This window comes from Fundulus heteroclitus, unplaced genomic scaffold (genome assembly GCF_011125445.2).
Source record: "Fundulus heteroclitus isolate FHET01 unplaced genomic scaffold, MU-UCD_Fhet_4.1 scaffold_148, whole genome shotgun sequence".
Lineage (NCBI taxonomy): Eukaryota > Metazoa > Chordata > Actinopteri > Cyprinodontiformes > Fundulidae > Fundulus > Fundulus heteroclitus.
The window spans coordinates 434,548-449,183 of NW_023396560.1; the positions used below are offsets into that span (position 1 = coordinate 434,548).

The 14,636-nt window shown below is 38.3% G+C and overlaps 1 protein-coding gene across 1 annotated transcript; it reads right to left on the reverse strand.

Moving 5' to 3' along the window:
- Positions 1 to 2,702: 2,702 nt before the first annotated feature.
- LOC118558697 (GTPase IMAP family member 4-like) lies at positions 2,703 to 7,245 on the reverse strand. The gene is made up of 3 exons (XM_036129242.1): positions 7,233 to 7,245; positions 6,967 to 7,092; positions 2,703 to 4,453 (listed from the first exon to the last, which is right to left on the reverse strand). The coding sequence occupies exons 1-3, from the start codon at positions 7,243 to 7,245 to the stop codon at positions 3,687 to 3,689; spliced, it is 906 nt and encodes a 301-aa protein (XP_035985135.1). The 3' UTR covers positions 2,703 to 3,686.
- Positions 7,246 to 14,636: the final 7,391 nt, after the last annotated feature.

Genomic DNA, 14,636 nt, shown 5'->3' on the forward strand with positions numbered 1-14,636 from the left:
GCACTTTTTTCTCCCCCTTTTTTAGCCCCGGTTGTTACTATGGTAAAACACAGGTCTCATTTTACAATTAACACATCACAAGTGACACATTTGTTATTTGAAGTCTTGTCATTGACGACATGTCTGAGATCCATGCTGAGATCCGTGCAGTTACAATTAGCGATGACACTACATGTGGATCAAGCTAGAGTCCACCTCTTTTAAGCATTCTAGCTGGGATCCATGTGGGGCCCGCTAAAAGCACCCTTACCCGGGGCATGTGGTAAGTCAGAGGCCCCTGGTAGGGGCCCTCAAAATCAGTCAGAGTCCCACCACACCATCCATTGTCATAATGCAAAAGCAGGGCTAGGGGCCCTGGTAGTCATAGGGCCTGCTGAAAATATCCTCCACCCCTCGTCCATTTTCATAAGGGGCCCAAAAGCAGGGCAAGGGCCCTTCCACATCCACTCTTACCAAGGTCCCAGGGTGAGGGTGCTTTCATCAGGGCCCATGGCTGACTAGCAGGAGCAGCTGTGGAGCCCGCTAAAAGCACCCTAAGGGCCTGTGGTTAGTCAGAGGGCCCTGGTAGGAAGTACCCCCCACCCCAACCCTCAAAGGGCCCTTGGTAGCCAAATGTCAGAGGGCCCCACTCCCTCCCTGTTTTCATCAGACGCCCTATGAAATAACAATTTATTGTATCGTATATGTTGAAACAGTTTTGGTCTCGGGCCCCCCTAGGGCCCCTGGCCCCAGAGGGCCCCTGGGCGCCGGCCCCACTGGCCCGGTCCGTAATCCGCCCTTGCACATGGTACAACAGAAATGCATGAATAAAGAGTAGGACGCTAAACCATGTTAGATTTTTGTGGGATATGAACACAATAACCGCTTCTACTTAGCCGGATTTTTAAATTATTTTAAGTAGATAACAGAACATTTTCTGAGGCTCTATTATCCTGAATCAAAAAAAAAATTTGTTATATAATTTTGCCATATTTTAAATATTTGATTTACAATGATTTTATGTTTTGTTTTGTTTTTACTCCTGTTGTAGCTTTGAAAAATAAATTCAAAATAAAATGTTTGTGTTCCTGTGTAAACAAGGAACCGATCTGTATAATCTGATTGAATTTTGACTTTGGAATGTGCCTTGAAATTACATGTTTCATGAATTGGCGCTATATAAATAAAATTGAATTGAATTGAAGGCTTTCAGCACCAAAAAGAAAAACTAGACTGAGGTGTTAAACACAAGGTGCACTAATCAAATATTAACTCACTTCACCTGTAGTTATCTAATTCTGCTAGGGAAACCTTTGCTCTGTAACACCATAAAACGGCTCACATTTTTACAAACTTTTTTTCTTGTCTCCTCAGACTGGGAAAATAGATTTATGATAAAGTACAAATGTGTTTTAGGCTGAATACTGTATCTGTTTAAATGTGTGAAATAAACACTCCAAAATAGTGTATAGATAATAGTGTACAGTATATCAAACAAATGAGGTGACTGTATTTCTATTACTTGAGAAGTTACACTTTTAATGGTAAGGAAATATTTGTTTAGAAATCTTGGTTCAAACATCAACACTTTGTCTCTAATACATTTAGATAGACACATTCTGCAGACTGTTTACACATGTGTTTAACATTTCAAAGGTAAAAATTACAGCATGGAAAAATAACTAATAAAGTGACAGAATTACCAACATTTATTTATAGATTTTTACTTTCTCTTTTCCAATTGCTTATAAGTTCCCTTTTTGTCTTATTACTGATGGGTTTTTAAATTTAAGCAGGGCAACCAGGAAAAAATGAAGTGGACCCCTAAACACTGACTAGCAGACTGTGAATAAGCGCAGTTCTTTATAATTATCAGTCACAAAAACAACAGGTCATTTTCCATGGTTATAATTCTGGCTGAGAGATAATATAACTTTAGCTGCCTTAGTTCTGACCTTAGTTCTTCCTGAAAAGTGTTATAGAAGCCATCTGTGTCTCATTTATCCTATTTTATACCACAGTCTGAATGAATACTCAATTTTGATTGGCTGCAGGGTGTCTGGTAAAAACTGCTATATGATCTGTATAATCTGATTGAATTTTGACTTTGGAATGTGCCTTGAGATGACATGCTTCATTTTTGAACTGGCGCTATATAAATAAAATTGAATTGAAGGCTTTCAGCACAAAAAAGGAAAACTCAGCTAAGGTGTTAATCACAAGGTACGCTAATCAAATATTAACTCACTTCACCTGTAGTTATCTAATTCTGCTAGGGAAACCTTTGCTCTGTAACACATAAAACACCTTACATTTTTACAAAATTGCGAAACCACAGAAAAGAAAAACTTTTTTTTCATGTCTCCTGACACTGGGAAAATAGATTTATGATAAAGTACAAAAGTGCTTTAGGCTGAATATTGTATCTGTTTAAATGTGTGAAATAACCACATCAATAACCACAGCTGCCGTATATAAAATATAAACACACCAGCAGATGATGGTGCAACCTTCGTCATAAAGACAATTAGTTTGACCTAAAGTACAAATCTGTATTTTTTTTATTAGATTTTATACTAGATTCAGAGAGACATGAGGTGTAGAAGAGTATATCAAACAAATGAGGTGACTATATTTATATTACTTGAGAAGTTACACTTTTAATGTTAAAAGAAATCCTTGTTTAGAAACCTTGGTTCAGATATCAACACTTTGTCACTAATACATTAAGATAGACACTTTCTGCAGACTGTTTAGAAATGTCTTTAATGTTTCAAAGATAAAAATCACAGCTCAATACTGAGTAGCAGACTAGAAATAAGCACATTTCTTTACAGTTATAGGTCACAAAAACAACAGGTAATTGTCCATGGTTAGAATTCTGGTTGAGAGATAATATGACCTTAGCTGCCTTAGTTCTTGTGAAATAGAAAATGCACGATAAGAATAATCATAATCATCACCTTCGAAACCCAGTTAAAAGTCTTTAAAACCCTAAACATCTTGCTCAAATTGGGTATAGGAAAAAGGGCTAGTCTTTAAGAGCTCAATAACCTTTGGAGCACATGGTACAACAGAATTGCATGAAGAGTAGGACACTAAACCATTTTAGATTTTTGTGGGATATGAATACAATAACCCCTTCTTAGTCACCCATGTGGGCACTTAAACATCACCCACTCTGAGGTTCATGGCTTCCTCCTGCAAAAACTAGCACCTCCTCCCTTTAGCTTCTCTTTCTGTTCCTATGGCACATCTTATCCTGCTGCTGTGGCTGCTACTTTGGTTAATCTTGCAGCTGCCTTCTCACTGCAATCTACTCCAATAGAAAAAAACATGGGATATGGATAAACATGAATGCCCACACCTGGTTTATCATTGAGTGCATTTTCCAGATGCCTGGAGGTGCCATGTTTAGCTGTTCAAAAAAATAATACACACCATAGGAACGTCCAGCAATTACACTGTTCATTTCAGGAAAAACACAGGCTCCTTGTCTCAGAGTTAGACATGTTTTGTGCAGATTATCTAAATATACCCCAAAACAATATTTAAAGACCTTTTGAAAATGCTGTCTGAAACTGGTTAGTTTTATTAGAGTACCATTATTCAGATTACAGGAACATTTACAGTATACGTCTATGCAAAATTAGTCAATCATATAAAATCAATGAGACTGAATAAGATTCTCAAAAAACACTTGTCCTTCAGTTCAGTTTCAGGGTTTCATGATACCGCTTGCAAAGTTCACTATAGTCATCATCTTTGTCTATCTGCTCTAAAAACTGACGGACTCCGCTCTCTAGGACGCGGTAGTATCGCTTCAACTCCTCCAACTCAGACTCCAACCTTTTCACTACCTGCTCATGTTCCTCTTTAGCTTCCCTCAACTGCCTCTCATAACCTGCCTTCACACCTTTGATTTTCTCTTCCAGTGCCGTCTCATAGTACTGCTTGATATCACGTTCTCGCTGATCCAACATCTTCATAGCCTCTTCATAGGTGCTGTTTGAGTAAAACTGTCCTCTATTGTCATCTACCATCTTCTGGATCTTCTCCAGCAGAATCATAACTTGTTGACGATTGCTTGCTTGGAGGTTGTTGAACACATGGTATCTGTTTCCAGCCTTCTTTAAGATCTCTTGCAGGTCAGGAGGAGCATTCTTAAGCTTTTGATCAAAGTCTGACTTAATCTCATCACCATGGGTGAAGAGGATGATGGTGTACTTCCAGGCTTCCTTTCCAAAGATCTCCTCCACCTTCATCACCGCCTCTCTTTCTTCTGCTGTAAAGGTTCCAAATTTGATAACCAGCAGAATGGCATGGGGCCCTGGAGCTGTCATGTTGATGCATTTTGAGATTTCTCTCTTCACTGTTTTGTCAGACTGATCGGTGTCAAAGAGACCGGGCGTGTCAACAACAGAAACCATCCTGCTGAACATCATTTCTCGTTGTTTGGAGCATTCAGTGGTCTCTGTAAATGGAAAACACAAGTTTATATGAAATAGATAAGAGAAACAGAACTAAATTACATTATTTGAGTCTTGGTAAAATTTATTTGAACACCCTTGTTTTCTTCAATTTCTTCACAGGAGTCATCAAAAACGATCAAAAACAAAGTTCTGTAATCAACTACTAACTTCTCTGTGTATGATGTAAAGAAAATAGACAGAAAAAACATGGGCTACCTAAAAGCAGTGTTTTTGGCAGTATAATGTCACAGTTATTGATGCAACTACTTAAAGGTAGAGCAATGTCAAATTGTATTTTAGCCCTATCTTTACTTTCATGGGTGTTTTTCTTTTGTTTTTTTTTCTTCTATTACCATTATGTAATAGAAGAAGAACCACAGATAACAATTGTTATCTGTGGTTTTATAATTTGTAATGTGTGTGTGCTGCTCCCATTTTTGGCCAGTTCTTTGTTAAAATCTAGATTCTTAATGTCAAAGAGGCCTACCTGGTTAAATAAAGATAATAATAAACATGGTTCTGACAACACCAGCGGACCATCCAGTCACCACCCGTCTGTTTGCAGCCTCATTCCTGACCTGAATCCGACCAATTACGTTGATGCTGTCCTCAAACGTCTGGAGTTTCACACGCTAGTCTGCTGAGATGCAGTCATTTGTGTACAGAAAGGAGTTGGCAGTGAACCCAACCCCCGGAGGGCGCCAGTGCTGATGGTTCATGTACAGGAGAAGATGGTTGCACTGACAGGTGTGATCTGGGTGAGCTTCTGATGGAGGATGACTGGGCTGCTGGTGTTGAAGGCCGAGCTGAAGTCCACAGGCATACCAGTGCACATTCCTGGGTGGCTAAGATAGTACAGGATGGAGTGTTGTCCAGGGTTACTCCATTATCTGTTCCACCGGTAATCAAAATCCAGTTGGTCCGGCAGGGGGTCTGTGATCTCCTCAAAGGATTTCATGAGCACAGACATCAGGGTGGCAGGCCTGTCAGGAATCAACTGTGTGATGGTGCGTTTCTAGGGACTGGGATGACTGTGGAGTATTTAAGCATTAGGGAACTTCCCACTTCTGAAGTATTTGGAGAAGTTTTTTTCTAGTGCATATATTGTGTATCCCCCTCTTTTTTTGGCAAGAGTGGTCGCATGTTCCCATTGGCACTAGAGTGAGGACATGTGAATGAATGTGCGCCTGGTTTTCTGTTTTGTCTATTTGTCAGGTTGGGTTTGAACTGCCCCCTCTCCTAGGACATCTCAGGTCTCCCCTAAGTATGAAGCCCATCCATCCTGTCCTACTCTCCTTTATTGGCTGGTGCATTGGTGGTCCTCGTGTCCGGTGACGGGTACTCAGGCGGGCGCTGGCTCGCTCCTGGCAGCTGTTTAGCAGGGCCTGGGCCCCTGTGGCTCAGTTGGGGCCCCAACCGGAGAGCACCGTTGGGCCTTGGGCCCATGGCTGGATCTGCTCCGGCATAGCTGGTTGCTGGCAGAGCCTGCCGGCTCGTCCTTGTGGCTCCCAGGGGCTTCGAGGTTGTGGCTGTTGGGGGGTTTCTTGGGGCCCAACTGTGGTCTTCCCTTGGATGGGGGACACAGCTTTCCCTGTGTTGGTCCCTCTTGGGCACCTTTGCTCGGGGGATCCTTCAGGCATCTGGGGTTCTGGTTCCCCTGGCGTATGCCTCGGTGCACTGGGTGTGGGTCTTTGGCTCCTTACAACCGCTATTCATTTTTTTTCTTATGGATAAACCTTATATATTTATAAGCACACTCTCAAAAACACATATAGGTGCTTGAATTCAGTTACTTACAGAATCACTTCTATACAGAAAACCCCTATTATTATATTTAGCTGTTACTTCATACATGTATAAATTAATACTGCGTATACTTCAGTGATGGCATCAAGGCATTGGTTGTCTGTACCTGTAATACCTTATTGGTTTGTTTTTTATGTTCTTTTTATATCTCTATTTGCAGCTGTAGACGCATAGGATGTTATATTTCTCTCTCCCTTTCCACTTCTCTTTCACCTTTTCTCAATTTTAGCATTTTGTCTCATCTTTTTCTCTCCTTTTTACTTTCTTTTACCTTCCCGTTTCATTGCCATTTGGGACAACCAGTAGATAAGGTGTTATCCCTGGAACTTGAGGAACTGAGGGGGGTCAGAGTTTTTACAGGCCTGCAAGTCGTACAGAAATCAAATTTTTTAACCTCCTTTTTCTGAATACATGATGTATTGACGACTTTCTGGATGAAAGAACCATTTTACCCAGTATAACAAAAAGTGTTTCTAAACAGGATTACCAACTATAGGTTTACGTGATTATCAAGAAAACCATAGATAATGGCCAGATGTCAGCTGTTAAACTCTGATGAGCTACTTTTGTTATCAGTATGTTTGTCCAAGCAAATGTACCTTTAGTTGTACCGGAGATTAAAATGAACAAGAAATTTAAGAAAACAAGGGTGGTCCAATAACATTTTCCATTCCTGTATAATTATTTGATTTCTATATATGGTTGTTACCTGAGGAGTGTTTGGTTGCTGCTCTAAAGGCGCCTCTTCCTAATATAGTGTTTCCACTGGAGCTTTTTCCTGCATCCGTTTTTCCAACAAGAACAAGCCTGAAGTCTTGAACTGAAACATCTGCAACTGGAACAACAAAGCAGAAGTCAATTGCAAGGTATATGTAAAGCCCAATGAATTTAAAAGTTTACAGCCCTATATAATCCATCTAATGTAGAATAACTTTCCACGGCAATTCCACTGCATGCCTTTTGTATTCTGTCTACCAGGTTTGCACATTTACAAATTTTAAATCATAAAATACACCAAGGTCAGTCAGTTTGAAAGAAAAATCTTCTGTAAACATTCATTTTCTAATTTTGTCACAGACTGCGATTTGGATTTAGGTCTGGACTTGGTATTCTATTATTCATTGATCTAAACCGTTAACTGTCTGAGTATTTATAGTCATTATCCTGCTGGAAGTTAAACCCCCACCCCAGGCTCAATGAGTCTCTAATATGTTTTTTTGCAGGATTGTCCCAGTATTCTAACATCATCCCATTAATTCCTTCATCATGTTATCGCTATCACCATGTGTTGTGCATTGTTAGTTTTCCTACAAAAAAAAGTTTCCATGTAGGCTTAATACAACTGAAAGTCACACTTTGATCAAAGTGTGGACACTAAGAAAACAATCCTTTATCCTGCCATCCTATTTTACTGCTCTGTGGTACTTTGTGGGCTACTTTAAGTGGCACTAAAGTACCCTGAAGTTCATGATTGTAATGCAACAAAATGTGGAAAGGTTCAGGGCGTGAATAATTTACACACGTGTCCTTAATCTTGCTTCTCCTTTGCTAAACTTTGATCTTTCTTTGACTACCAAACTGAATGATGTAATTATTTATTACCTTTGGGAATTCGTATGTACACATCATGTAGATGTGAATCCTCTGATTTGCTTTATTAAAGACTTAATGGTTTTTCCATGCAATTCAATTCAATTGTATTTATATAGTGCCAATTCATGAAACATGTCATCTCAAGGCACTTTCCAGAGTCAAATTCAATCAGATTTTTGTGCCAGAGTTTTATTCAAAGCAACAAATCAACTTCTTCTGCGACAGACTGGCGACCTGTCCAGGGTGTACCCCGCCTCTCGTTCATTGAATGCTGGAGATAGGCACCAGCACCCCTCGTGACCCCATGATGGACAAGCGTGAGGGAAAATAAATGAATAGAAATCAACTTCTTCTATTAGTACATTCATGTCTCTGCTGCTAATTTTAAATGCTGTTTAGCTGATATGTATCTGTGTGTATGACATGTTGAAGTTATTTAATGTTAAGCAGAAATCCAGAAAAATTATAGGAAATGTATGATTTTGCAGAGTGGTAATTCCTGTCTGACCTGTGAGCACTAGGAGGTCGGCTGTTTTACATCAACTCCCAATACGGAGCGAACGTCGCCGTTGGTTTTGAACTGGCTGACAGGTTTTAAGCGGTACTGTCTCCTATGGATATCATACAATTTTTAATTTGTGCTGGTTCTCCCAGAAAAAACATTTGGGGGATAGATTCCTTTTTTTAAAGGCAGACCTGTAAGGCCTTAATAAAGCTTTTTGCTGTTTCGTGTCTGGATGGAATTTCCAGTTCTCATGTCTGGCTTTCTTGACAAGTGTATGACATACTGGTTAAACCTGATAACAAAACTGGGTCGCGCTGGTAGCGCGACCCATGTGTGGAGGCCTTAGTCCTCGACGCGGTCGAACCGGGTTCAACTCCGACCCGCGGTCCTTTGCCGCATGTCTCTCCCCCTCTTCCACCCCCTTCCTATCAGCCTACTGTAATAAAAAGCGAGCCACTAGAGCTGTGAAAAAAAACAAAAACAAAAAAAAACTTGATAACAACACTGGATAAAACACACAAATATACCAGAAATCATACCTCATGTTCTATTTATCGGCTGTGTTCAATAAAAAATTTTGTTTATTATTTGTGATTACCAGCATTATTTGTGGCACAGAATTTCCTTCAATGGTGGAAAAAAAGACTAAACAAATTATCAACATAGTATATTAACAATAATGTAAAATGTGATTTTAAAGCATTCATAAAAGCTGAAACGGGCTGAGCACAGACATATATACGTAGACGCGTCATAGGGCGCAGATTCGCACGTCAACGTCACCGCCATATTGTATGTGGCAGAAAAAAGTTGGGTTCTGTTATTTTGAACGTGGATCAGAGAAGATGCCTCATTCCTGTGCTGCAATAAATACACACACACACACACACACACACATATACATATATATATATATATATATATATATATATATATATATATATTTGTGTGTGTATGTGTTATGAATATAAGGATCAATTTGTTAAATCTAAACATTGTGTTCTTCATTATTTCATAAAACCGTGTCACATGTGAACCTTTAGGAACAGACTTTTTGGGTGAGTATTAAAGAGCTAAAATTAATAATATGAGAAAAAAAAGTCCTAGGTCAATAAAGTAAAAATAAACAAACAAACAAACACAAAAGTGATAATGTTATGATAAAAACGTCATTATGAGAATTAAGGGGGAACATTTCCAGAATAATCACAGTTTGCAGAATTATTTCACTCCTGGAGTAATAGGGCCAGGTTAGATTATTTTAAATATTTTTATTCTTTAGGAGAATAAATTCAGGAGAATGAAGCTAAAGGGATACGAAAATAAACTTGTAATATTACAAAAACAAAAATACTACGAATACAAAGTATATTCAGAGATTAAAGTCCCTCTGATGCTGTTTAAGTGACTCATAGATATCCATAATAAAGGCTAGATGTCTTACGGCGGAGTCTCAAACGTCATCACCGGCGGCCATCTTGCCTCAGGCAAGCTTTCTGGCGTGCTCTGTGGTACCTAATGTAAGGTGAGTGATCAGCACGAACACAAATACTCTTATCTCATTGAATTCTTGACGGATTTACAAACAGTTTGGTTTCTTACAAACGTTATGAACGTGGCTATAATTCTTGATGCATGAACATGTCAAAATTGCAAATCATGCAGCATAGTTGCGCATCACGGCTACTTGCGCAAGTTATCAAGGCTGACACCACTGGTCAATTATATAGGTTTTACTGACACCAATAACGATTGTATGACAATTACTCTTTGGTGTAAATTTGAGGGAAATCAATCTCACAATGGTCCAAAAAGATAAATGTTCCCCTAATTTCCCCATGGTTATTATAAATTATTTTAATATACCAACTCTTATTTCAGGATTTGTTGAGCGACGGGCTCTGAAGAAGCTGTCCTGTGATGTCTGCCGTGCCAGCTTGGTAACAGATGCTGCATCTGCCATCAAGGACCAGAGCTACCACCTGCTGAAGTTAAAAAACAATGGAAATCTGGTGATTCCATCAGAAGGCACAGTGATGTGGTCAGGACAGCAGAGTGGGTCATTCGTCAGACCTCATGTACCAGACGATCACAGCCTATCAAAGTGCTAGAGGTCGTGTACATTGTACGGAAGAGGATAGGGTCAGAGGATGTGTTTGTGCTCAGAGAGCACATCGGAGAAACACAGTATGGCATAGACAGCCACCACCATACGCTGTTAACGTTGGTTGTGTCCTTGTTTTTTAAGTTAAGGCTGCACCACATTGCCAAAATAACTAACCTTAGCTTACAGAGCAAACACATGCAACAGAAGCTCAATAAAACCGTCCTTTTCAAAGGGCATTAGCCAAGCTATGTTTTTTGGGTCATTTTTTAAATCTCTGTCTTCCATGTGTATACCATCACAGTAGTGTAGGTGGGGATTTCAACATGCTACATCTATATATACTTGTGAATGGGACTATTGTACCAATTTTAATAGCAAATAAATGTCACTTTTACAATGGTTTAAAAATAGGAACTTTTGTGTAATTACTCCTGATATATAATCCGAATAGTCTACATGAAACTTCAAAGTGTTACCTTTAATTTGAAACCTGGATTATGCTTCTACATCAAGAGGTTGCCACACAATAAGCCTTTTTTGTCAGTATTTCATATTTTATTATAACAGTAATATTCATATTATAAAAGTATGTATGTAAATATAAATAAATTAGAACTGTGGAATAATTAATCACACCCTAATAAAAGTGTTTATATATATATATATATATATATATATATATATATATACAAACATACATATATATATATATGTATATATATATATATATATATATAAAAATATATATATACACAATTATATATAATTTGAAACCTGGATTATGCTTCTACACCAAGAGGTTGCCACACAATAAGCCTTTTTTGTCAGTATTTCATATTTTATTATAACAGTAATATTCATATTATAAAAGTATGTATGTAAATATAAATAAATTAGAACTGTGGAATAATTAATCACACCCTAATAAAGGTGTTTATATATATATATATATATATATATATATATATATATATATATATATATATATATATATATATATATATATATATATATATATATATATATATATATATATACACACACACAATTATATATAATTTGAAACCTGGATTATGCTTCTACACCAAGAGGTTGCCACACAATAAGCCTTTTTTGTCAGTAACTGCAGATTTGCCACATTTAAGATGGCGGACGCCCTGACGCATCGCAGCATAGCAAGAACCCGCCCAGTGACGTGTCTACTCTTATATTATGTCTATGGGGCTGAGGCCCTGGTCAAACCTTTAGGAGGTTCATCCATGCTGCGTCTCCGGACCCTTCCTGTTGCTGCACCTAAAGAAAGGAAACAAGCAGAAGTGGACTTAGACATTTTAAAATTCATAATACACACGACAGCCCTGGTTGTCAGTAATGGATCGTTACTCATTTTAATAATCTTCGACCATAATAATCAAGGCTATATTACTAACCGAATAGTGAAAGTGAAAGTGTCAGCGACTTAAAACTGCGTCACACATCTAAATATGCCCAAACGGACAAATAATAATCTATAATAACCAAACAAACTGAACATTGTTAGGGAAAATAGGTTTTCGCTATATTACTTTAAGCTATCTAAGGATCTTAACGCCTTTGATTGTTTTAAAAGTTGTCCCAGACACAACGCGTTGGTTTTAGATTTCCACCAACAAACTCTTAAAAAGTCACACAAACTTACCACCTCCTTCCCTCTCTGCCATCCTATCGGTAGATCTAGTGTCTGAAGTTTTCTTTCGATAATTTACAGTTCCTCCAAAAAAAGACAAGAAAAAAATCTGCGACTTCTGAACAACAGTCGGACGTTTCCTATATCACACCTTCAAAATAAAGTAATCTGTAACAGAGCCCTTTTTTTAGGGGAATAAACCCTGAGCTCATATCATAGAAATTAGGCCTACTGTAACTATTATATATTTTTAAAAATTCGTCTGTGTCTCTATTTCTTTTATTTGAGTTAGAATAACTTATCATAAGCAGATATTGGTTTAACATTTTTGCATTGTATACGTATATAGTAAAAAACTGAATTTGAAACGCTCATAGCTAAACTAGGGCTTTTAATCTGAAAATACAGATGCCTGCGCCTGCGGTGGTAACTGACTGTCACGTATGTCCGTGTTTCTTCACGGAAATTCGTGATATTGAAAGTAATTAATTTACAGCATAAAGTTTTTTGCTGGGGTGAGTTGAACAAAATCATATTTTTTTCTGTAATTTGTCTGCGTTTAGAGATGAGGGGAGCTAACCGTAGGACCCATCAGAACTGGTGGAGTTTAGAAGTATTTTCTCCGTAACTTTACCACAGAGTTTAGTGTTAAAATGGTGGAGCAGCAGATGGAAGATGTTGCGTGATGGTGGACGTCCAATTCAGATACAGTTTGCGTGGAGCGGAGTAACCTTGAGCACTCAGCGTTGGGTGGAAATCAGTAAGTAAAGCTCTGCCTTACATTGTTATAGGATTTGATGAACACTTACTGAATTTGGCTCAATGCATAACCTACGGTAATTTTTCATGGAATTAGAAATTTACTACACAAGATGTGTTAAGTACATAAAGCCAAAAAGTTGCAAGTAGAAAAACTTGCATGTATAAATCAAGCGGAGCACTATGGCGAAAGCAGTACGGCTCCACTTGTGAAAGTAAAATCTGTTGGACTCTTTTTGGCATTAGGACAACAATTCTTTAAACTACATTGCCAGACAGGACACAGACACACAAAAAGTTTGCGTGAGGTACCGCACTCTACTTCGGTAAAGTTAGAAATATATTCACAGATTTGGTTTTTCCGGGTCAATAACTCATCGGCGGATGATTTATTCTACAAAACAGACACCCCTCTGTGCAACCACAGCAAGGCAGACAGTCAGCTACAACCGTAGTTTCCTCAAAACGAGTCTCCCACCGCGCTGGGAGAATTACATTGGACCCAATGCAGAGCTCGCGGCTCCGCAGATGCTTAGGGACCGTCTGCAAGTTGCAACCCCAGAAACATAATCATGGAGAAATATTAAAAAGCGTCACCAAGGAGAGGTGGATTATCATCAAATTAATTTCATGTGTATCTCATCTCAAGAGTTGTAGTATGAACTAGATCTATGTATACTACAAGTTTAGTGGCACTACAATGATCTATAGTATAGATCATTGTAGTGCCACTACAATGATCTATACTATAGATCATTGTAATCTATAGTATAGAGCGTCAGAAAGCTTACTGGCAAGCTGTTTCCCTATAGGATGCACCGCAGGCCAGCCAGCAGAGGGTCAGCAGCACCTCTATCTCCTGTGGCCATCCATGGCCGCCAGTTGCCCATCAGGGATGGGCAACTGGCGGCCCATCCCTGACATGGGCCGCCAGTTGCCCATGTACTGTACCTATTGGCTATTATATGCTTGTAATAACAATAAAAAAATGTCAAAAAATAAAGTTTAGCACATTTCCCAAAGTAAGAGTTGTAGTATGATCCAGATGAAGTTATCTATGTGTAGGATGAGTTTGGTAGCACTACAATGATCTATACTGTACTTATTGGCTATTATATGCTTGTAATAACAATGAAAAAATGTCAAAAAATAGAGTTTAGCATATTTTCCCAAAGTAAGAGTTGTAGTATGAAGTAGATGAGGTTATCTATGTATACTACAAGTTTGGTGGCACTACAATAATCTATACTGTACCTATTGGCTATAATATGCTTGTAATACCAATGAAAAAATGTCAAAAAATAAAGTTAAGCACATTTGCCTAAAGTAAGAGTTGTAGTATGAACTAGATGAAGTTATCTATGTGTAGGATGAGTTTGGTAGCACTACAATGATCTATACTGTACTTATTGGCTATTATATGCTTGTAATAACAATGAAAAAATGTCAAAAAATAGAGTTTAGCATATTTTCCCAAAGTAAGAGTTGTAGTATGAAGTAGATGAGGTTATCTATGCATATGACAAGTTTGGTGGCACTACAATAATCTATACTGTACCTATTGGCTATTATATGCTTGTAATAACAATGAAAAATTTTCAAAAAATAAAGTTAAGCACATTTGCCTAAAGTAAGAGTTGTAATATGAACTAGATGAAGTTATCTATGTGTAGGAGGAGTTTGGTAGCACTACAATGATCTATACCACACGTGTCAAACTCGAGGCCCACGGGCCAAATCTGGCCCGTC

Excerpts from the sequence above, each read along its gene's own strand:
- LOC118558697 (XM_036129242.1), bottom strand. Across the intron at positions 4,454-6,966 it reads AGCAACCAAACACTCCTCAG|AGACCACTGAATGCTCCAAA; the intron begins GTAACAACCATA and ends TTCCATTTACAG.